Source organism: Drosophila pseudoobscura, chromosome 3 (genome assembly GCF_009870125.1).
Source record: "Drosophila pseudoobscura strain MV-25-SWS-2005 chromosome 3, UCI_Dpse_MV25, whole genome shotgun sequence".
NCBI classification, from domain to species: domain Eukaryota; kingdom Metazoa; phylum Arthropoda; class Insecta; order Diptera; family Drosophilidae; genus Drosophila; species Drosophila pseudoobscura.
In genome coordinates this window covers 9,531,721-9,553,593 of record NC_046680.1, presented here as the reverse complement: position 1 = coordinate 9,553,593, position 21,873 = coordinate 9,531,721, and the positions used below count along the sequence as shown (strand labels likewise).

The window sequence follows — 21,873 nt, the reverse complement described above, 5'->3', positions numbered from 1 at the left end:
TTTTTGAATCTGTGCCTTGCGGTCTCACTCACTACTGCAGTCTCAAGAATATTCCAACACTGGCCCAGCCAAGCATTCGGTATTTTTGCCGCTTTCGTCTTTGGTCTCACTAATTGCAGCAAAAAAACAAAAAACAATGCAGACGCGCACGGATTAAAATGGGTAAGTTTGACAGAAAAAATGCAAATCAATTGTGAAAAGTGATCTTATTGTCAACACCAAAGTGATTTTTAATGGGTGTATTGAAAAATATCAATCGAAATGCAGCTAAAACATTATTTTCCCTGCTACGCAGTTGTGCATTTGTGTTGGTGTGCTGTGTGTTTTGTGTGTATTGGCCGATCGATTTTATTTTGCATATTCAAGGACAAGCGTAATCCTGCGGGAAAGGCCTCCATCCTGAATGGGGGCGGCTCCAGATAATGTGCAACATTGAAAGGGAAATCACAATTTCACCGTTGAATGAATGTCGTCGCAGCGCCTGGCATCCGCCGATGACTCAAATCGCAAATCCCGGTCCACCGACGAGGGGGTTGACGTTGACCTGACGGCTATTATCAGCCCCACACAGCAGAGAACAGCAATTCTGCTGCTGTGTACATACATTTGTTGCTTGCGCTGCTTCCCTTGCATGCAGTATGCAGCGGTGAGTGAGTGAGTTGGTGGGTGGGGGGCGCTCTCTTGCAGCAAACAAAAGGTGACAGCGGCAAGGCGATGCGTGGCGGATGACAAATGCGGGTGCAGCAGGCAGGGCAGCAAGGCAATCAGAATTCTGTGTCAATGTGCTCACGCATGGGAGAGGGCTGGTGTGCGAGTTTGTGTTTGTGTGTGTGTGTGAGTGTGGGAGTGTGTACGTGGGAAAGGAGGGAGTGGGAAAAGAGCTCCAAGCTAAATGAGATTTTTACATTCTGGAGAGGGCGCCCCTGGAGCAAACGAAATCACTGGGGAAGTGCGTTGGCGTTGGTGTGCTGTTGCTGTCGCTGTCGCTGTCCCGACCAGGGCCGGATTTGCTTTGGATGGATGGATGGGTACCATCGTTAAAGTGCTTATTTATTGCCACATCCTCTCCCTCCGCGGAGCAATAAAAACATCAAAGATAAGGCCCTGATCTCAGGGGCATTTCGCTGCGCTCCTGCGTGCGGGCTAGTGCCAGATTATGGACTTGAGAATTTAATGTGTTTATTTTTAAACTAAATTTTCCGCTCCGCTCTGTTCTGTTCCGTTTCCAGAGTATCCACAAATTGATTTATACGAATTCCTCACAGAGTCCGAACTGCAACAGTACTACAATGCCGTCAAGTGAGTGACCCAGAAATTGAATGTGGTTCCCCCCAAAACTCATCCTCCTCTTCCTACTCCACCACATCCACCCCTTCTCTTCCCTCAGAAATGAATTGAAAATAACGAACGCGGCTCAATTTAAATATGCAGCGGATGAGGATCTGCGTTTCATTGGCCTCTCGAGGCCGGAAATCCGAAGACTCCGCAAATACTACGAGAAGCACTTTCCCCACAGTTATCTCAGCAAGATCAAGCGTCTGCTGCAGACCCCCACCACGATGGTGAGACGGGAGGATGGGGCCGGGTCGGCCCAAGTGTCCCCCGATGGAAGTCCAGCTGCGTCGCAGGCGACCAAGAACGGTTCCACATCGCCCAGCAAGGTGCCCAACAACAAGCACATAATACCGGCCGACTCGATCAGCGTCAACAAGCAGCTGGGCACCGGGGAGTTTGGCATTGTGCAGCAGGGCGTCTGGACAAATGGCAGCGAAAGGGTGAGTAGCAGTGGGCAGTGAGTAGCACCGCAAACGATGATACATTGATTGTTCCCCTCCGCAGATCCAAGTGGCCATCAAGTGCCTCTGTCGCGAGCGGATGCAGTCGAATCCCATGGAGTTTCTGAAGGAGGCGGCCATCATGCATTCCATCGAGCACGAGAACATTGTGCGGCTGTACGGTGTGGTCCTGGCCACAGATTCGCTCATGCTGGTCACTGAATTGGCGCACCTGCGCTCCCTGCTCGAGTGCCTCAAGGACTCTGGGCTTCGCGTCAGTTTCCTCACGATTCCGACGCTCTGCGAGTTTGCCCTGCAGATATGCAATGGAATGCGTTACCTCGAACAGAAGCGCCTCATACACAGGGACCTCGCCGCAAGGAACATTCTGGTATTCAGCAAGGACAAGGTGAAGATCTCAGACTTCGGGCTGTCGCGGGCTTTGGGTGTTGGCAAGGACTACTACAAGACCAACTTCAATGTGAACCTAAAGCTGCCGATTGCCTGGTGTGCTCCCGAGTGCATTAACTACTTGCGCTTCACCAACGCCTCCGATGTGTGGGCCTACGGCGTCTGTCTGTGGGAGATGTTCTCGTACGGGTTCCAGCCCTGGGCCGCCCTAACCGGACTCCAGATACTGGAGGCCATCGATGCCCCCAACTTTCAGCGCCTGGAGCAGCCCGACTGCTGCCCCAGTGAGTACTACACTTTGATGATGAAGTGCTGGCAGGACGACGCGGCCAAGCGACCCAAGTTCGGGGAGATCTACGACCAGCTGCCGGACATGAAGCCCGAGCAGCTCAAGGCGGTCGTCAACTGCACGGAGCCGAAGAAGGATCACCTGATGTACCGCCAGGGCGACATCATCAGCGTCCTGGACCGCAATACGGGCTCACCCTTCTGGAAGGGAGTGCTTACCACCGGCAAGACCGGCTACTTCAACCCCTCGAACACGGTGGCTTTCCTCGAGGGCCTGCCCTCCAGCTCCAATCGCGACTCGTTCAGCCGGGCGAGCGACCATCGCATCAGCAAGCGCAAGCTGCGCACGGAGATGATTTCAAAGCCGCAGAACGATTTCAAGCACACCGGACATGTGGGCATCGATGGAGCCACCTTCGGCGACATTGCCTTCCTGGGAAGCTCTCAAAATGTAAGCAGAGATGTTCTTCCGTCTCATCCACGGCTTATCTCTTTATGTTTCCACACATTTCGCAGTACAATCATGTGCCCAAGCAGATAGTCACACCGTACAAGCCGTCGGAGGATATTGAACAGACGCCACTGCTGCTGCCACCCACGCCCACGAGCCCCGACTCGCTGCAGACGGCCAGTGGCTACTTCCCCGAGGGGGCCGGCACCAACAGCTTGAATCCCACATTCATTCCCTCCGCCGAGCACACGCCCAAGCTGATCGCCACCAACGGCCAGAGCTCGTTTGATTTTGCCGCCAGCGGCTCCACCAATCCCTTCTTCCTCAACAAAGTGGAAGACGAGCAGCTGGTGTTCGCCCTCCAGCAGCAGCAGAACAACAACATGCTGTCGAGGGGGGGCTCCCGCAATGTCCTGCAGGATGATCCGCACGAGTATCACGAGATATCAGACGATGAGATGGTCGCTGATAAGCTGGACTTTGGGCCCTCGCTGCTGGACGAAATCAACTCGATGTTCGGGTCGATAAGTGGAGCCTCTGGGGGCCAGCCCAAGTCGCCGGGATTCGAGCAGGTGAACAGCAAGAACGAGTTTGCTGAGCTGTCGGTGAAGCTGGGCCAGAAGCCGGGCGATTCCAATGGCAACAAGCATGGCCATGGCCACGGCCTCCTGTCCAAAAAGAAGACCTCGGGGACTGTAAAGCCCATATCTGTCAAGGACGAAAAGATGCTCAACCATGCCATCGAAATAGCCAACGAGATAAGCGCCAGGTGAGCGGGTAGTCAGCCTCAGCCTAAGAGGGTCCACATTTCTGTCTTTCCTTGTGTTTCAGGTCGATGATTGACCTGGTCTCGGACCAGGCCCCGGCCACCCACAGCCCCAAGCGCAAGTTTAGCTTCCGATTCCCGCATTTGAGCAACAACAGCAGCGGCGACAAAGCGCAGAGCTTTGGGGGCGCCGGCGGCGGCTCGGCCGGCGGATCTGGGCATACGCCCACCCATGCCGGCAGTGCCTCGCCCTTCTCCAAGAAGAAGAACTTCACCGAGGAGCTGCAGAGCATTCCGGACATACAGGTGAGGCGCAGCTTGGGTCCCACGAGTTTGCTAGCAGTCGATATCTTGGTCTGGAGATTCTAATCCACGAGTTTTCGTCTACACTTTGCTCTTTCTCTTTGCTCTCCTGCTCCTACTCCTCCTGCTCACGATCGTTGTCCCCTGTTCATTTCCCTGTTTTCGTTTGGCATTTTCTTTTGGTTGTTTCGTTTGCTCCTCCATCGCCCCATCGCGCAGCGCTTCCGCTCGCTGAGCGAGATCAAGAACGGCGCTGATCTGCGCGTGCCCATCTTTGATAAGGAGAGCTCCGACTTTCTGTTCGAAAAGTCGCGGGAGATACTGAGCCGTCCCCTCAACCTGGACAGCTCCCTGGAGGGAGCTCCAGAGGATCGGCAGCAGCCGAAGAGCATCACCGACAACATCATGGACATTGAGAACACCCTGAAGGCGCTCAATCTGGACTTTATGCACACCTACACGGAGCTGGACAAGAGCGACTCGAACGACACGATCCTCAACGATCAGCAGCTGCCGCAGCTGATCAGCCTGGACGATGGCATCAGCAGTGCCACCGGCAGCCTCAAGTCGGCCGTCTACAGCTACAGCAACGGGGTCCAGACCATGTTCGACTTCAATGCGGCCACCAGCCACCTGGACAAGCATCTCCAGTACATGCACAACCAGGCTCAGATTAGTGCCGCCGCTGCGGCGGGCGGGCCGGAGCCCAAGCTGATGGAGGACAAGCGTTCGAGCACTCCGGACACGGGCTTTGCCTCGCGGGACACCAACATTTCGTTGTCACGTCGCAGCAGCCAGAAGTCCAGCTACAGTCCACAGGAGAGCTACTTTCCCATCAAGACCGAGGTCCTCTTCAGTGCCCCGCCCGTGATCATGACCAGTGGTGGCTATCCAAGCCTCAAGGACGAACTGGGTGGCTACGAGCGATTTGGAAACGGCGCCACAAAGCAAATGCTGGCCTCTGCCTCGCCCATCAAGTCGGGCACGGGCTCAGGCCTGGGCAGCAGCAACTCCGTCTACATGGCCTCCAAGAACTACCGCCAGCGCTCGACCTCCTTCAACGAGAGTTTCCACCCCATCTCCCCTGTGCTCTCTGAGCCGCCACAGAGGGTCGTCATGCAGCGACAGGTCAGCAGACCAGAGCAGCCGCAACAGCAACAGCCCTCTGCTCCCCTGCCGCGTCGCACGGCTTCCTACAAGCCGCGCTCCATCCGGGCCCGGACCATGCGGCGGCTCAGCTACAACCCCATGACCCTGTACTCCAGCTCCTCCAGCGGCGAGGAGGAGGAGGACACCAAGCCCAGTCTGGCCCGCTCCGAGTGCGACATACGCGCCAGAGTGGTGGGCGGTTCGAATACTTCGATGAGCAGACGTCGACGGGCGGCTCTCATCCGCCAGGTGCAGTCTGCCTGTCACGACGAGCGGGACGCCATCATATCGCCGCGTCAGATCTACGGCTCCAACTCGAGCATCAAGTCTGCGCCCCACTACAACTTTGGAGGACAGCGACGCAGCTTCCACCGGGGCGGGTCCGCACACGGCCATGGCGGCGGCGGCTATGAGCAGTTCCAGTACGAAGAGAGGATCTACGACTTTGGTGGACGTGGTCCGGGCAACAATTACTGCAGCGGGCTTCCAGGCTATCTAATGGCCTATCAGAAGCCCATGTGCGCGCCAAACGGAACGGATTTGGGACCGGGATCGGGATCGGGCTCCTCCTCGGCAGCCTCGTCGGCCGTGCATGCCACCTACAGACCTACCGGCACCGGCACCGGATCCGCGGGAGGAGTCACCCTACAGCGACCCATGAGTGGGGGAGCTGCCCTCCATGAGTTCGACATTAGCAGGCTCACTGGCAAGAGTCCCACATCAACCAATTTTTTGGGAAGCTCACCGGAGGAACTCAAGCAGCGACAGCTATCGATGGGCTCTCTGCTGACGCCTGGGGCGACTGGAAAGCCGAATCCGAAGCACCAGCGGCCCACTGAATTCCATTGGCCAGAGAAGATTCACGCTTCGTCAGTGAAGCAGCACGAGATGCACTGGAGGCAGGGGCAGCAGCAGCAACAGTCGCAGCCACAGAAGCAGAAGCTGCATGCGACGGTACCGCTTATAAACTCGGTGGGAGCCGGCCGAAGGGGAGCAGGATCCAGCGATAGCTCCTCTTCCTCGAGCACAGAGAGCGGCGACGAGTTTCAATTTCGTCGGGAGTCGGAGCTCAATGCACCACGGATTCCGCCCAGCCCGGCTCCATAACTAAGGAAAATGCTGAAATATGTTCTCAATTTACTGTTTGGCAATGTTCTGTCCGATTAGGGTTCAGTTCTATAGGATCGATCGATAACATGGAATGGAATAGATGGATCCCGGGAGCCAAGGCCCAGGGAGGGGAGGGTATCGTGTATGTGTCAGTATTAGTGTCAGTGTGTTGAGTGTGCTGAGTGTGTGTGATTGAGTGAGTGTGGGTGAGTGGGTGCTAAAGAAGGATATGAAGGATGGGCGGTCGGTTGATTCGTGGAGCGGTCCGGAAGTAGAGCGGAAAGTAAATTGAAGAAATATTTACAGCGATAAATACGTATATTTTTTGGAATTTGAATTTTTTGAATCGATATGAATGAGAGTAGAGTGTGCCTTACAGGAAAACACCGCAAGACCTCTCAAAACAGATAATAATGTGCAGAGCAGCAGAACTAGCAGCATACCTACATACAGGCTTCCATTCCATTTCATTAACCATTATCCATCCGTTGTATTATCCACCGCATCATCATACATCATACATCAGCGGTGGTCATGTCGTGCTCCTCCCATCGCTCCCACACAAGCGAATGGCCAAATATATAAAAACAACGCACATTTCGTGTGAATGACGAGGCAGACTGATCTTCGGCTCGAGTTTCGATAGCAAAAATCCTGCCCACCGCTGTCATAGATCATCAGATCAATAGATCGCTTTCATCAATGCACCGAATCACTTCACCCAATATTTCGAAGAAACAGGAAATAGAGAATAACTAAACCAAAAACCAATATTGCGAAACAGAGAGTAACGAAAAGGCTTGGCTTGCAAATCGAATAGGAAAACGGAAACTGAAAGAGATATTTTTTTTGTAAACCCCAAAAGCTTTTGGTTGACGGAAACAGTATTACAAGGCAAAGCGAGGTACACACTGGAAAATATACTCACAGAGGTAGAGAGACCTCCTACTAGACAACAGGGTATTACCATTTACCAATTACCAATGGGTTCTTCAATTGTTTTCGAACCTTTTTGAGAGATAACTATAAGTCAGACTTACACACACACACACACCCACACACACTAGAGATCTGCGGGGCTACACTCAGAACAAAAGTCCAAAAGAGTGCATTCGAATCTGTGCACTCATCGAAAGGTCCCCATTCTTGCAGACCTCTAACACACAGACATAGGAAGATACACACAACACAGACACATACCCTTTGGCAATCGTCAGAAATATAGAAAAACAAAACAAAACGACAACAGAACAGAACAGAAAATTGTCCACACCAAGAGGTACTACTACTCGCGAAAGCCATATTATGTGCCATATCCTGAAGCTTGCATTTCTATGAAACCAAAAGAGAAGCGGAACCCCCAAAAACCTAACACAAAATAGAAGCATTTAAAGCTGACTTTAAACTACAAACTAAACCAAAAGCGCGAAAGCCCTAGAATATCGTATGAGACGTGGAATTATTTGCCTACTAAACTTACTAAATAAAAACAAAAAAACCAAAAAATCAAAAAAGAAAACCCCTCAAAAAGAAAACGAACAAAAAATTAACTTCAAATGCATGGGAATGGATATAAATGTCCAAAATTTTTGATAACCTCACAAAGAACCTACTCGTATATTATATGGATTATACTTATTACAAGATTTTCGCATTCTATGCATTTATGGATTAACTCAAATCGATATTATACGAGATATATACATATACAGATTATATATACACCTACTTAAATCTAACTCTAAATCTAAATCTAAATCAACCTAAACTATACTATATATGTATACACTTATATACTATATGACATAAATGATATTCTAAACTATGCGTTTAAAGCGTTTCAACCCCAAAATATACTCGAGTATTATAATATTATACAAGAACCGGAATCCCCAAACCTCAACCCCAAACCCCAAAAACGAAACGAAACCTAACTAAAAAAACGATCGAAAACAAAGAGTTTGAGTTTGTTTGGATTCCAAGAACCAAACAAGTTAATTGGTAATCAAAAACAAAGAAAAACGTTGTGCATATTTAAAGGGATTCAATAAACGAAAACTAAATGTGAAATTCAATGCGGGGGGTCGCACTTCCGAGGGTCGATTAGAACAGCCACACCCAGACCACCTCTAAAGCTCTAACTGTACTCTACTATACCATCCATTCCTTTTTCGTTTATCATTTAAATTATTTTGTATACTTTTTTATTGAATTCGATTCTCCCCCCCCCGCCGCGCAAACACAGGCGCTCATTGGCAAGGAGGGACTGGAGGCCTACAACAGCCTGATCGAGCGCAAGGGAATGCTGGACATCGGACCCAGTCCGGCGGCTACCCTGCTGCGGCACATGGACACCGACGAGTTCGACCTGCAGAGTCTGCACCAGGCCGCACGACCCATGACCCTGCCTACGCGCGGAGCAGCCCAGCGAGTGCGCAAAATGGAGCTGGCCACCGCCACGCTGGGCAGGCACAACGATGAGAACTCGAACTCGCTGGACGCCTGCGAGAGTCCCAGCTACATGAGTCACAGCACCTACAAGTTCCCAGAGGCAGCGGAGACAGCGCAGGCAGCCAATCCGAGTCCGAATCCCATTCCCCTGCCGCCGCGCGAGGGCAAGAAGCAGGTGAAGACCAGCACCAAGAGGCACGTGCGAAAGTATCCCCTGATCATTCCGGCCAACGGCCTGCAGCGGACGCTCAGCAAGCTGGCTGACTTTGGAGAGTCAGGCGAAGAGCCAGGCAGGAGTGCCCAGGCCTCGGGCCAGCACCAGCATTCGCAGCCAGGCACGTCCATCGAGGTGGTGGCCGCCGTCCGACCATGCAGCTTGAGGCGCCAGGTGCGCCCCTCGGAAAGGGAATACGAGAACATGCCGGCCGTGGGCAGCGAGCCGGCTCACACCTACCAGAACCTGGACAAGCTGCTGCCGGCCGATGCAGCTGGTCTGACGGACACGGCATCGCTGCAGTTCGAGTCCATTCTGGAGGCTGACTCCGGCAAGGAGAGCGCCCTGCAGTCGCCCGATGTCACCGATGGCTTCTATAACTTTTCCATTCAAAAAGAGCATTACAAGGGCAAGGATACAGAGTTCGAGGCCACCCAGATCTCCGGTCGCACCGGCCTCTATGTTAACGACGACGAGCTGCGTAACCTGGACATTGAGAGCGGTCCATTGAAGGCGACCAGCTCCAGTGCACTCGAGTCGTCGGAGGGGCAGAGGCAGCAGGAGGCGTCACCAGATGTCGCCCTAGAAACAAGTCGTCGCGCTTCCAGTGCAGACAACGAGCTGGCAGGGAATGCTCTGTTCAGGAAGGTAAGAGCTTCCGTCAATCTGGCCATGAGTCGCAACTCCATTGGCGATACTGGCGCTTCTGGCAGTCAAGGCGGAAGCGGCTCTAGCAAACCCCAAACCGAGGCCGAGTACTTTGCAGCCACGGTAGCACGGCTGGCCGACTCGAACTCTGTCAGCTGCGAGGATCTGCTGGAGTTCTCCGACAAGAAGCCGAAAGGATGCGAGCGGGGCGTGGACTCCGACGAAGTGAGGATAATGGTGAAAGTCCTGGGAAAGGATGTGAGTCGAATGGTCACTTTGGTAGCCAGAAAATGCAATTTGAATCACACTTACGATTATCCATTACAGAGCACGCCCAACCGTTGCCTGGGCGCCCTGGAGTTCATCAACTGGGACGTCCACAAGTCCATCAAGCTGATTAAGCTGCAGAACCTGGTCAGCGAGGCCAATCTCAGCCTGGAAGCCTCTTTCGAGGCCCTGCAGCAGTACGAATGGGATCTGCACACGACGGCCCACAAACTGAATGGCCCTAAACTATAGACACATCCCATCCAGCCTTTACTGTCCTTTCCTGTTCTAAACGATCGCCGTGGCCTTAATCTCGTAATCCTTGTCGCCAATTCAACTCGTATTTTAAGCATTTGTAGCGTTAAGAACGATCTATCCTAACTCAACCATTGCTCGCAATCGATACAACATCTCCTTCATTATTTTACTGATTCGTAAGGTATCGATCGAATCTCAGCATGTACTTATTTATCCATGCGCAGCCTGCGTGAAGATCAACATGACCCACGTCAATATAAATTTATATAAATATACACACCTCTTTATGGATATATTCAATAAATTATAAACTTTTTTATAAAGACAACTTTATTCTTACATTTAACAATGGTTACAGTGGACGCCCCTTTCGAGACTGAACTGCGTGAGCGTTGATATAATGACGCTGTAAGATTCCAAGCTTCCGTGTTCCCTTGCATGCTCACCTGGAAAATGTTAATCTTAATCTGGCTTAAATTACTCAACGATTTGTTAATATTTCTATCTAATTTACACATATTATACACAAAACCAATGCACATAAAACTCGAATCCGTTCCGGAAACGGAACGAAAAGCACAGAATGCAAATGATTCTTGGATTAGCTATTTCCGCCTGCTGCTGCTGCGAGTGCCGCTGCCTTCAGTGGCAGGCTGAACTACGACTCGCGTCATACGCTTGGGCGTGGACATCTTCAGCTTTCCACCGCTCAGATTCATTTCGAGGGACATTCTTTTGCGTGTCATGCACATGCTGCTAATCCTCTCCTTTTGTGCCGCACGGCGTGTTGTCACCCTGGGGGTACTTGAGGACAGAGTTTTAGTCAAGTAAATCGCCGATGATTGCCTAGAGGTCGATGGCTCCGATTCCGATACGGACTCTGCCTCTGACTGCGTTTCTGGCGGTCTGGCTATCACTGCCACTGGAACTCGATTCTCTTTCACCGAGGACGTGCTGTCCGTGGGGCTGCCTGTGTTCTGCGACACCAGCTCTCTCCTCGGCGTCTTTTCATCGACGCGGGGCTGTTTTCTCGAGGGCGACTCCAACGAATTGCTGGAACGCTGGCTGGATTTCCTTTGATCGGAAGGCGTCCGTCTTATGACGCGCTTGCGTCCATTACGCAGCGGAGTCTCAAGATGCAGGACCTTGCGAACCTTGAGAACAAAACGAAAGGAAAAAAAATACCAAAAAAATTGTAACAAACTTAAGCGAAATTAAAATGCCAGTCGAACCCATTGTGAAATAGGATTATTATGCTAATTGGCTAGTTCTATCAGATATTAGATGACGATATGAGATGCTTCAAAGGATCTACCATCGAACAGGTGGGGGGGGGGGGGGGGGTTCTTCAGTCTATAGACAATGATGTAATGATACAAAGAAACAGCGTGCGGCATTTAAAGGAAACAACATGTTTGGGTTTCAGTTTTATAAACATTGTTGATAGATTGCAGTTTTCGGCTTAAACTAAAAAATTGTGTACTCTCGTAAAGAGTAACCTCATTGATTGTCTTGCGGTGCGTATCTCCCTGCTTCAGTGCCTAGAGCTGCAGGCGCAGGCGCAGGCGCGAGGTACTCACTTTGCTAGCTGTGGGGGCAGTGAAGGATGTTGAGGTGGATGCTGTTACGGCAGCGGATCTGGTGCGCAACGAGCGCAGGCGCAGGTGGCTGGCATTGCGTGCCGTCGCGTTTTTGGGTGATTCGGAAGTGGGCGAGGCCTCAATTACCTCAGATGTGTCCGACTATAAGGAGAGAAATCGAATTATGTATTTACTATTCCCAGATGTACAATTGCCAGAAAGGGCCTGGGCCGTTCAACACATACCGTGTCTGCCCGGGCAGGACTTTGTTGAGATTCATTTCTATCAGATTCGTGTGAACTCTCATGGACGTCCTGCTCTTGCGGCTGCTTCTCCGGTGTCGTGGAAGCCCTCGCCAATGCCAGCTCTAGACGTCGCTTCATCTGCGGCCGACGGAGATTTCTTCTGGATGTTTCAGCCGCCTCCGTTTCCACTGTTTCCCCGAGTGTGGCACTATCACTGGAGCATCTCGAGTTATATAGAGAGCGACGCAGGAAACGTTGTCCTACTCGATTCTCAGTGCCGAAAGTGGTTAAGATAGGCTCTGAAACTTGCGTTGCAGTTGGTGCTATTGCCGATGCTTCAGCCTGTGGATCAGATGCATTTGTCAGGGTTTGTTCGGTCGCAGATTTTTCAGGATTTGGGACTGACACCTGCTCTGACTGCACTACATTTTCAGATGCCACAGTCGCAGTGTCGCACTCCTCGTCGCTGTCCAACAGGTCTCGCGCCTCACGTGATGGTGGATTAAAGCTACCGTCGACCATCGTCTTAAAGACTTGAATGTTCTTGACCACACGCGGCTCTAGTTCGCTCTGAAAACCGAACCAAACGAATGATATAGCGCTTCCGCAATGGATATTCATAATAAGTTCTCACCGTGATCAGTTTGTCTGCCATCTCCAACATTTCAGTCTTGACTTCCAGTCCGTTGAGCACGTTAACAGTTAGATTGGTGAGCTCTTTGGCCAGCAGGCGACACATTTCCCTGCGCTCGGTGAAATAGTTCTGTATGTAGTGCAGGAAGCTCAGAGCGATCCTGTTGTGTATGTTGCTCTTCGGGGAGCTGGCTTCCTGAGTCGTCAAATCGATGAAGAACTTGACCACGTAATCGGGCTGAACGGCGTTCAGCGGCGAGTCGAAGCTGCAGTTCATGACGGTCCACAGAGTGGGCAAAAGGCAGGGTTGCAGAAGCGCCTGCTTCTTGAGGCGGACAAGGTTCTCAAAGAACATGCCCAGGACCTGGCTGATGATTGGCTCTGCGTTGGGATTGAAGTAGCGTTTGAGCAGCTGCTCGAGCACCTCGGGCCGATCGTCGATGTGGCCGCGCAGGACCAAGCGACAAAGGCCTCGCACTATGGCCAGGCTCACGCCCTTGTCGGCCACCATTTCCATATAGCGGCCCATCGCCATAATGATGTCGACGCTATGCTCGCTGTTCTGCACTGTCTGATCGCCATCCTCCTCCCCGTCGTATGTATCCTGCACGGTATAGAGCTGGCGGCGATTGGACGTCTTAGACCCCAGCCCCCCAGCACCTATCTTCCGGCTCAACTTGTCGATATAGTCGATGCCATAGTGATCCATCAGCTCGAGAAGACAGCTGACAGAGGTCTCGCACACACGGACCTCCTTGCTTTTGTAGAACTGTTGGTATACAACCTGGAACACCGTCTTGGTGTATGCCTCATAGAACATACTGTAGGCGTTGCCGCATTTGATGGCCCATTCGAAGATATCCACATCCGAGGAGTGGAGATGGCGGCAAATGAAGTCCTTGTACAGCTTACATATGCTGGGAGTGAGCTTCTGGACATGCGGAGAGGCCACCATATAGTATGAGGTAAACAGGCCTTTCAGGACACGCTCCTTGTTGGAGAGCTTCGGACGGGCGGGCATGTCCAGAAAGCCGTGCTTCACCAGCAGCGGTTTGATCAGCTCCGTGTACTCCTCTGTGACAGCCATCTTCTCCTCATTCACGGACTGCGCCTGTATGTACTCCTTCTGGCGCCCAAAGTTATCCTCCTGTTCCTCCAGCTCTAAGATCTTCACCTTCAATGAGGATATCTTCATCTTCGAGGGGGTGTCCAAGTCGTCCAGCAACTTACTGATCAGATTGCGATCGTGCACTAGCTCGTTTTGCTTGGTATTAAGGTCACACGTCTCGTAGATAATCTCAATGAAGAACTGCATCCGGTCATTAAGGTCGGGGATCAGCTTCTCCATGCAACGCACCAGCACGCGGACGATCTTGTGGTCTAGCAGACAGTCCTTCAATAGATTTTTGATCAACGTCTTCATATTGCTACGCCCAATCTCGTCGCCCAGGTCGTACGAGTCCAGGATTTCCACCAGCGAGAGCAACATGTTCTGGAACTCTATCTGGGCGAACTTGTCCATGTCCGGTTTCTGGCTCTCACAGAACCTGCAATGGATAGCAGTCACTTACTGTTTGGATTTCGTTTGGGTCTCATTCAACTCACTTGTTCACATAGGTGCAGAAGACACTCAGTTCGGGCAGCACCTGGTCGCTTTCGTCCGCCTGCGTGCTCTCCAGATAGTCGGCGAGGCACTGCCAATAGAGCAACAGCTCCACGTTGAGACATTCCAGCGGTACACATCGATGCAGCTCACAGTCGTCACCGAGGGGCAGTTGTGCCATCAGTTGCTGATTGTCGGTCTGCTCGAAGATTTCACGCAACATTTGCTTGGTCACACTCCGGAAACGCATCAGCTCCTCCTCGCTGGAGTCCAGCTTGAGGGCCGCTATCAGAGCCACATAGTTCTGTTGGTAGGATTCGATCCAGGCCTTAAGCATGATGTTTACCACCGTCTTTTTAACGTTGGCCGAGCTATCGTTCAGACCTTGCTCCAGTAGGGTCAGGCGCTGCGCCACCTTGTAGGCGCGCACTGGATAGTTGCACATGTTGACGTACGTATGGCGGCGCACCTTCTCGTCCACGTCCCACAGACGCTGCAGTATGTAGGGCACCGTGATGTAGTTGCGGCCCATACAGGTGATAATGCACTGGCGCACGCTGGACGAGGGATCCGCTGACAGATGGAACTGATAGGCGCAGACAACTGGATCGACGGGATTGTCCGGAATCTGGAGACGCTGCATGGCCAGGACTGCTTGCTTGCGCACACCGGCCGACACGTCCTTCACGCGCTCCAGCATAGTCTCGAGAATCTCGTCGCACTGCGTGTCGTCCAGTGCCGCATTGGGTCCCAATTTCTCAAGTATCAGATTCACAAAGTAGCAAATCCGATAGCGAACGTACGGGCTGCTGGAATATGTCTGGGAAAAACAAACAAACAAACGCATTTAATTGAAATGCAATGGTAAAGTACAGTAGACCCTTACAGTCAACAGCCAGTGGAATGTTTCAGTCATCATGGGGTGCGTCTTCTCCGACTCGAAGCTGGTCACGAATTTCGCGCAAAAGGACAGGGCCTTGTTACCGTTCTCGTTGCTCTCCTCCGCCTCGAGTACAGTCTTCAGCACATTGATGAATGTGTTCAGAAACTCTTGGTGGCCCATCTGCAAGGCAATTGATAATTCACAGTTGGATTCGACGAGTTCTAATCGGCTGAGCCAGCTGGCTAGCCAAGTGACGCTGTTCCTTACCCTTGAGTACAGTTGCTGCAGCTCCTTTTCGTAGCGCTTGTGGAGTGATTCCTTGAATTCCGCGTGACGCATTATTGTGTACATGGATTCCGCGCCTCCTCTGCATTGTTCCCGGATGGGAACGGAGGTCGGATCACTGATCTCCATTTCGTTTTCCTTTTCGGCCGAAACGGCATTGTTGTTCTTGGTCGCCTCCTTTTTTGATGCGGCCGCTGTCGCCGCTTTGGATTTTGGCTTCGCTTTTGCCTTTGGTTTGGGCATTTCGTGATTTGTTTTGCTTTTATTTTTTTCAATTTAATTTGCTAACACACTGTCACTAACTTAATAGATTACTTTATACTGTACAATTTGTAAAATTTTCGTGCGTGTACGATGGAACACAAACAAGCGCAGCGTTGTTGCTCATTCTTCTTTTTCACCCCCATTCGCTTGTTAATTTCAAAAAGAACGCTACGCGTGCGGCAATATTAGTGCATTTTAGACTGATGCTAGGGATGTTACATATATATCGATACATATCGCATCGTTATTCTGATTCCTCTTTTCAACCTATTCGCGTGTAAATTTAAAAAAATTACCAACAAATAGCTATTTTAATTTATTGTCTGGTGCTAGGGATGTAGGGATACTTTTGTTTTCTTGCTAATGATACTGTTTAAAAATGAAAAAAATAAATAAAGTGATCTGTGAGAAAAATGTAGTACACAAAAAAATTCCGTTACAACACGGCAGCAAAATATTTAACAAAAATGTCTAAAGTAACGAAGAAAGTTTACGAAGCTCGCTCCATTTACCCGGACCGCACAAAGTCCGAGGAGAAGTCATTCACCGAGGTTAATGTCCTCGTCAAGACTTTGGACACGGCGCTGCTGCTGCTCAGCTCCAAGGAGGAATGCGTCCTGTTGACTGTCTTCAGTCACATAATGGACTTTGCGCGGCGCCAGGACGAGAATGTACTGGAGCTGAAGGAGCATAAAATGCTGGAAGTGCTGCTGGAGAAGCAAATCTTCATTGATTCGGAGAACGTTATCATCCGACGCTTTGCCTTGTACCTCATGAACGCCTTAATGGACAACACGGACATGAAAACGCTCGAGCCCGAGACGACTGAAGGCATCCTGGAGGTGGCCTATAGTTTCTACCTGCAGGAAACTGACGATTTCTGCATAGAATATCTCTCGCACCTGCTAAACATGTGCCTGCGCGATCCCAAAGTGGCCCAGGGAATTGTGGAGAACTTGGAGCTCTTGCAGAAGTTCAAGGCAGTGATTGCCACCTCCGAGAATCCCGACACCATTCATAACTCCATCGAGGCCGTTCACAAGATCCTTCTGATCCAGAGTGCAGAGGAGATGTTGGAGTTCACCACTCTTCCCGACTTTCCCATCGATCGCATTATCTGCGAGGTGACCAGCAAATACCAGGAGATTCGGCTTGCGGCCCTGAAAGTCTTGAAGACCCTCCTGGTGGACACCGGCGACCAGAGTGCGTTTGAGCCGCTGCATCGCTGCTTCCATGTCCTGGAGCAGCTAGTCAAAGCATTTTGCGAAGATCCGCAAGGACCGGATGCGGTCGAGATCATTGAGGTGCTGGCCACGGCTCTCCGGTCGGAGAAGATGACCAAGCTGTTCTTCGAGCATAACCTCTTCGACCTTATTGTCGAGCACCTGAAGGACCAAATCGATATCCTGTCCCTTGAGCTGCGCTGCACCATCATATCCATCTTCGCGGAAACTGCGAAGTACGTGCAGTATCTGGTGAGGATGCACACTGCCGAGATCACGGACATGTTCCTCGGCTGCCTCATGGAGAACGACCCGGCACCGGCCACCTTCGTGATCCTCGGGCTCAACCGCATGGCTGATAATCCGGACGCACTGCGTCGAATTGTGACCGAGTTTGATGAGGGGGCTCTGCAGAAGCTAGTGTCCATTTTCCAGTCCCCGGAGGTGATCATCAAGACCCGGGAGCAGGCAGCCGAGTTTATCAATCGCCTCCTGACCGGAGCCTATCGTGACACGGCTGGAGAGCTGATGGACTTGGACATTCCAGGAGTCCTGACCACCACCATTCAGCAGGGCCTGCCTAATCTCTCCATTGATTTGATCCTCTCTCTGCTGGTAATCGTCGAGAGTTTGGCCCAGAACGAGGAGTACCGAACAGTCCTGGGCCAGCATCGTCCGCTCACCGAGCAGATTGCTCAACTTCTGATGGTAATGCCAGTCTCAGGAAGCACTCTCATTCTGTGGTGCCTTGGCATCTATAACGCATTTTTCACCCACTTCCACAGCGCTCCTATGCCCATTCCATTCTCGTGAACAACATCTTCCGTTGCCTGTGCACCATCGTCGATGAGCAGGATGTTCGTGAGGTGCTGCTTGAGAACTACATTGTGTCCTCCATCAAGCGGGCTCTGAAGTCGCTCTCTAATCTGGTCAAGACGGCGGTGACCAACTTCATTCTGCAGACCACGCGCTTTAGCGAATTCATCGACGCCTACATAGATCGCGGCATTCTGGAAGTGTAAGCGGCTCCCAACTACTCCCACCCCCCTGCATTATCATATTTCTATCCCAATCCCGATCTTAGCCTGATGCTGTTCCAGAAACACGCCTTCTGCGTGTCCACCTGGGGACCGGCAATCGAGAGCATCCTCTCTAAGTGCCCCACGATGAAGTTCTGCATTAGAAACTGCCTAACCTTCACCGACATCACTGCCGGCAAGGACTTTTATGTGTCCAGAAAGAAGTTTGACGACTTTCGCACATTCCAGGACATTCTACGCAACGACTGCTCTCCTCTGGAGGCCGTTCTAGTGGTCAATTTTGACCGATTGGAGGCGGATGAGGCGGATCTGATGAGAGTTCCGTCGTTCTGCCTTCCGATGTCCGATGGTGCCGGTGACCATACTTGGTGCTACTGCAAGCGTCCTGCCGATCCCCATCTACCCAAATATCTGGAGACGCTTAATCAAACCCTAATGGTGGGTCTATTCCATCTTATCCTTAACAAACTGCTAACCATGTCCCTTCTGATGACTCACAGATGCACGGCCTGGTGGAGAATCCGCCAAAGGTGCGCAGCGCCATCGATTTTGATAACGTGGCTAAGCGCACCAAGATCATTGCCGAGGTCGTGCACAATGTGATGAACGATAACCTCAAGATCCTCGACCTCAACTCGACGGAGGAGTGTTCCCGCCACGCGGTGCGATGCCACCTTCAGGAACTGCGCTACGTCTACCACACTAACTTCATACCCCTGGGCGTGGTGCACAGTGGCTGCCAGTTTGAGCGCGCCATTCTCTTCAAGGCCCTAGCCGATCAGATCGGCCTGCCCTGCACCCTGGAGCGCAGTGTCGACGGCCGGATGCTGTACAACGAGGTGCCGATGCCGCTGGAGATCGACAAGGATGTTCACTGCGACAAGAAGACCCTCCAGTTTATGCCCTGGCGCATGCTGCGCCCCACCCACGTCGTCGATCTCATGTACAACGTGGGCGACCTGTATCCGATGCAGAGTCGCCAGGCACTGCAGTATCTGCGCCTCTATTGATCACTGAGATTTTTGTACTTAATCTTTTTTCCAGCTTCCATTTCAAAATTTCCTGTCGCACCATTTATCGAATGGGCTTGTAATCGAGTTTATTAAAGGGGCCCAAGAATCAGTAGTTTTGGTCTCAGCTAGTCCTATCCACAGTTCACTGCGCATGTCCTCGTCCACTGCGTCTTCGCCTGGCATTCGTCCTGGCGACACATGTACATAACAAGCAAGCGACTGGGATTGTAAATTTTAAAAAATATCGTATATCGATATATTAAATTTTTTAATTTTAGTATCGCCGTATCGCACATATCAATTTTAAAATATCGATAAATCGGAAAAATTCAAACATTTTTATTGAATTTTGAGAGGGAGCTGTGAAATATTTGGGTACTCTTCCTTCTTGGAATATAGGCAATTGCCTACAGTCTAGATATTTCTAGTAATCTAATCGTCGAAAAAAATATCGTACCCAAAATATAACACATGCAAAGCGTTGCTCTACTGGCTGGCTCATAATGTGCCAAATAACCTGGGATTTAGTTTTCTGCGATACGTTTGATGTATGAAATGGCACATCCTTATAATAGAAGGTCCCATATCGATATATCGATAAAATATCAACAAACATGCAAGCGACTGTTGGAGGAGCATTTGGAACACCAGCGTAGATTAAATAGAAGCTGGTGGCTTGCACCATGTGCCGAGTGCTCCTCACGCTCGCCTACTTCCTCCTGACCATCTCGTCCATTGTGTTTACGGCCTGCGTCAACAATGGTGAGTGTGTGTGCTCCTTGGAGCGATGTGACCTTGTTCACAAGCAGCCGCAGAAGAGAAAAATCAATAATCTTTAAAATTCCTGCATTCCCGGACAGTCACGGGCACCAGTTCACCCGGGTCTGGGTCCAGCACCTCCCTGACGGGACACATCCACCGCACTGCGGCGGCCATCGAGCGGGTGAACAAGCTCTGGTGCTACGCCTGCCACACGATGGACGATGGCGAGTCCTGCGTGGACGTGGCGGTGCGCAATGATTCGTCTCTGTTTAAGAAGTGCCAAGGCGAGGAGTTCATCTGCATGGTGAGTGACAGTCCCAGAAGAGAGCCATTAAACAGACAACACTACATGTCTATTGCCTCAGGTCAAGCGGTTCTCCTATACCACCAGCACAGAGAACTCCACGAGCTCTCCGAAGATGTGGTCCTTGGATCGCCGATGTGTCGCCAACTGCGAGCCTGGCTGCATCATCATCGGGGAGCGGACCAAGCTCTACGCCTGCACCTCCTGTTGCGAGGAGTCCTTCTGCAATACGGGCCGCGGTGCTGCCTCGGGCATCTTTCATCGCGAGGCCACTGGCATTGGCACGCGTATGTTCTGGCTAGCTGCTCCTTTTCTGATCAACATATCGCTGGTCCTGTACAAGAGGCACTCCGGTCACGTCCTCATCAAGCAGCACTAGTTCCGGGCGTGTAGCGTAGCCCGTAGATCTGCGCGGTACAACCTCAATGAATTTACTCAACGAACCCAATGTTGCTCAAATCTACTATTATCTTTAATTTCCTAGCCAAGTAGATTTCGGATCCTGTAAGCTAACGTATGCTATACGTTTTATGAATGTATGTAGATAGTACAATCCATGATCTTTCCGTGTGATAATAAATGATTATTTTGTCACTACAGTGTGAGCTCATGGACACACTGTTCTCACCTCAGATCTCGTGGTTTTTTTTTGTAGTGAACCCATGCATATGCATACTCTGATATATGTATATACATATGTATAAAGTCAAAAGCGCGTATATTAACGCAGTGACATAAAAAACTATTATTTATGTTAAACATTCCTTTTGAAGAGCGTCATGATCAGCCTCTTGAGCGCGGATCATCTAACAGGCAGAACCCAAACGCACTCATACTGAGGCTTTAGGGTCTCTTACAATAAGCCACTCAATGCTGATCATCCATTTCCGTAGACCCAGGCAGAGACCACTGATTTGTTGTATAATACATTTTTCAAATCCAAGCGAATTACAACATTCAGCTCAGTACAATATTTGAGCAGTACGAGAAGAAGATGGTAGGAATGATCTAGTCCAACAGAAGCTATGCAATCAATGAGTGCTAAAACCAAATTTCGTACTTCTTGTTTAAATTTTAAATTGGAAAAAGCCATCAGAAAATACGGGTAAAGATGAAGAAACATTAAAAATGATAGAAAACTTCTAGCTTGAGTCGCTATATCCTCCGGTATATTAATTTCATCGACACGAATTAAAAATTTTTGTGAAATTACGCGCTTTTTTCTTTTCCACACATTAGTTTATGTGAATATCTGCAATGAAAATGCCGACTACAAATTATAAAAGCGCGCAAAGTCATCAAAGGGTGTACATTGCAATTTCTAGGTATAAGGAAGCGATCTACTTTAGGCTAGGTCTACAATTAAATGACTGACGCACGGAGTAACAGCTAGGATAGATATCCTGTTGAAACATGATTATGTTTACTGGGCGGCAAGGGGCATGCAAATATATAATTCATGTAGCAGTGCGAGCTATTGTATCGAATGGCAACCAAAGTCTCTAATTGAATGAATGTAGGCAACCTCGTCTATTGTTTTAGCTTATCCACTGGTAAATTGTTAATGGAATATTTTGCATTACAATTGCCCATTAAGATTGTACTTACGCACAAAATTCCAGGACCTACCCACCTCGGCCTTCCCAGCAGGTGTTATCCCACATTTTCGTAAGCAACTCCTAGGCCCTGGCCCTGCCTTTGGTTTGTTTCTGGTCCATGCCCCTGTAGGCATGCATTAAACCATTCATTTGCTTCGTGAATTGCATTACGTTTCCGTTTCCACACACAGCTTCCTCTGTCTGCATCCGCATTAGCCTTGTGTCCGGCTCTGCAGGGGGGGCGGATGGAGATGGAGAACAGCCACACACTCCTTTGCGGGCTCTTCTGGGCAGACATGAATTATTTATTGGACAAGCATTCGGAGCATCGGAAGAGTACTCATAAGCA

General features: G+C 50.6%; 4 protein-coding genes across 6 annotated transcripts; 3 read left to right on the top strand and 1 right to left on the bottom strand.

The window, feature by feature from the left end:
- Positions 1-18: 18 nt before the first annotated feature.
- On the top strand, positions 19-10,419 carry Ack-like (activated Cdc42 kinase-like). 2 transcript variants are annotated; one of them, XM_033377371.1, is made up of 8 exons: positions 21-162; positions 1,230-1,299; positions 1,388-1,775; positions 1,840-2,925; positions 2,991-3,694; positions 3,757-3,997; positions 8,499-9,824; positions 9,894-10,419. In XM_033377371.1, the coding sequence occupies exons 1-8, from the start codon at positions 159-161 to the stop codon at positions 10,083-10,085; spliced, it is 4,011 nt and encodes a 1,336-aa protein (XP_033233262.1). In that variant the 5' UTR covers positions 21-158; the 3' UTR covers positions 10,086-10,419. The 2 variants fall into 2 exon arrangements, with proteins under 2 accessions (XP_033233261.1, XP_033233262.1); XM_033377370.1 differs by lacking the exons at positions 8,499-9,824; positions 9,894-10,419 and adding an exon at positions 4,214-8,328 and having other exon boundaries at positions 19-162.
- Cap-G (Chromosome associated protein G) lies at positions 10,404-15,900 on the bottom strand. Of its 2 annotated transcripts, XM_002138364.3 has the most exons (7): positions 15,303-15,900; positions 15,039-15,215; positions 14,155-14,972; positions 12,551-14,096; positions 11,917-12,486; positions 11,672-11,833; positions 10,404-11,245 (listed from the first exon to the last, which is right to left on the bottom strand). In XM_002138364.3, exons 1-7 carry the CDS (start codon positions 15,561-15,563, stop codon positions 10,697-10,699), a joined length of 4,083 nt encoding a protein of 1,360 aa, XP_002138400.2. In that variant the 5' UTR covers positions 15,564-15,900; the 3' UTR covers positions 10,404-10,696. The 2 variants fall into 2 exon arrangements, with proteins under 2 accessions (XP_002138400.2, XP_015039568.2); XM_015184082.2 differs by lacking the exons at positions 10,404-11,245; positions 11,672-11,833 and having other exon boundaries at positions 12,100-12,258; positions 12,323-12,486; positions 15,303-15,899.
- A 151-nt stretch (positions 15,901-16,051) lies between these two features.
- LOC4804049 (uncharacterized) lies at positions 16,052-18,972 on the top strand. The gene is made up of 4 exons (XM_001360635.4): positions 16,052-17,515; positions 17,593-17,825; positions 17,892-18,285; positions 18,348-18,972. Exons 1-4 carry the CDS (start codon positions 16,052-16,054, stop codon positions 18,855-18,857), a joined length of 2,601 nt encoding a protein of 866 aa, XP_001360672.2. The 3' UTR covers positions 18,858-18,972.
- A 420-nt stretch (positions 18,973-19,392) lies between these two features.
- LOC26532346 (uncharacterized) lies at positions 19,393-20,558 on the top strand. The gene is made up of 3 exons (XM_033377375.1): positions 19,393-19,622; positions 19,721-19,926; positions 19,988-20,558. Exons 1-3 carry the CDS (start codon positions 19,544-19,546, stop codon positions 20,303-20,305), a joined length of 603 nt encoding a protein of 200 aa, XP_033233266.1. The 5' UTR covers positions 19,393-19,543; the 3' UTR covers positions 20,306-20,558.
- Positions 20,559-21,873: the final 1,315 nt, after the last annotated feature.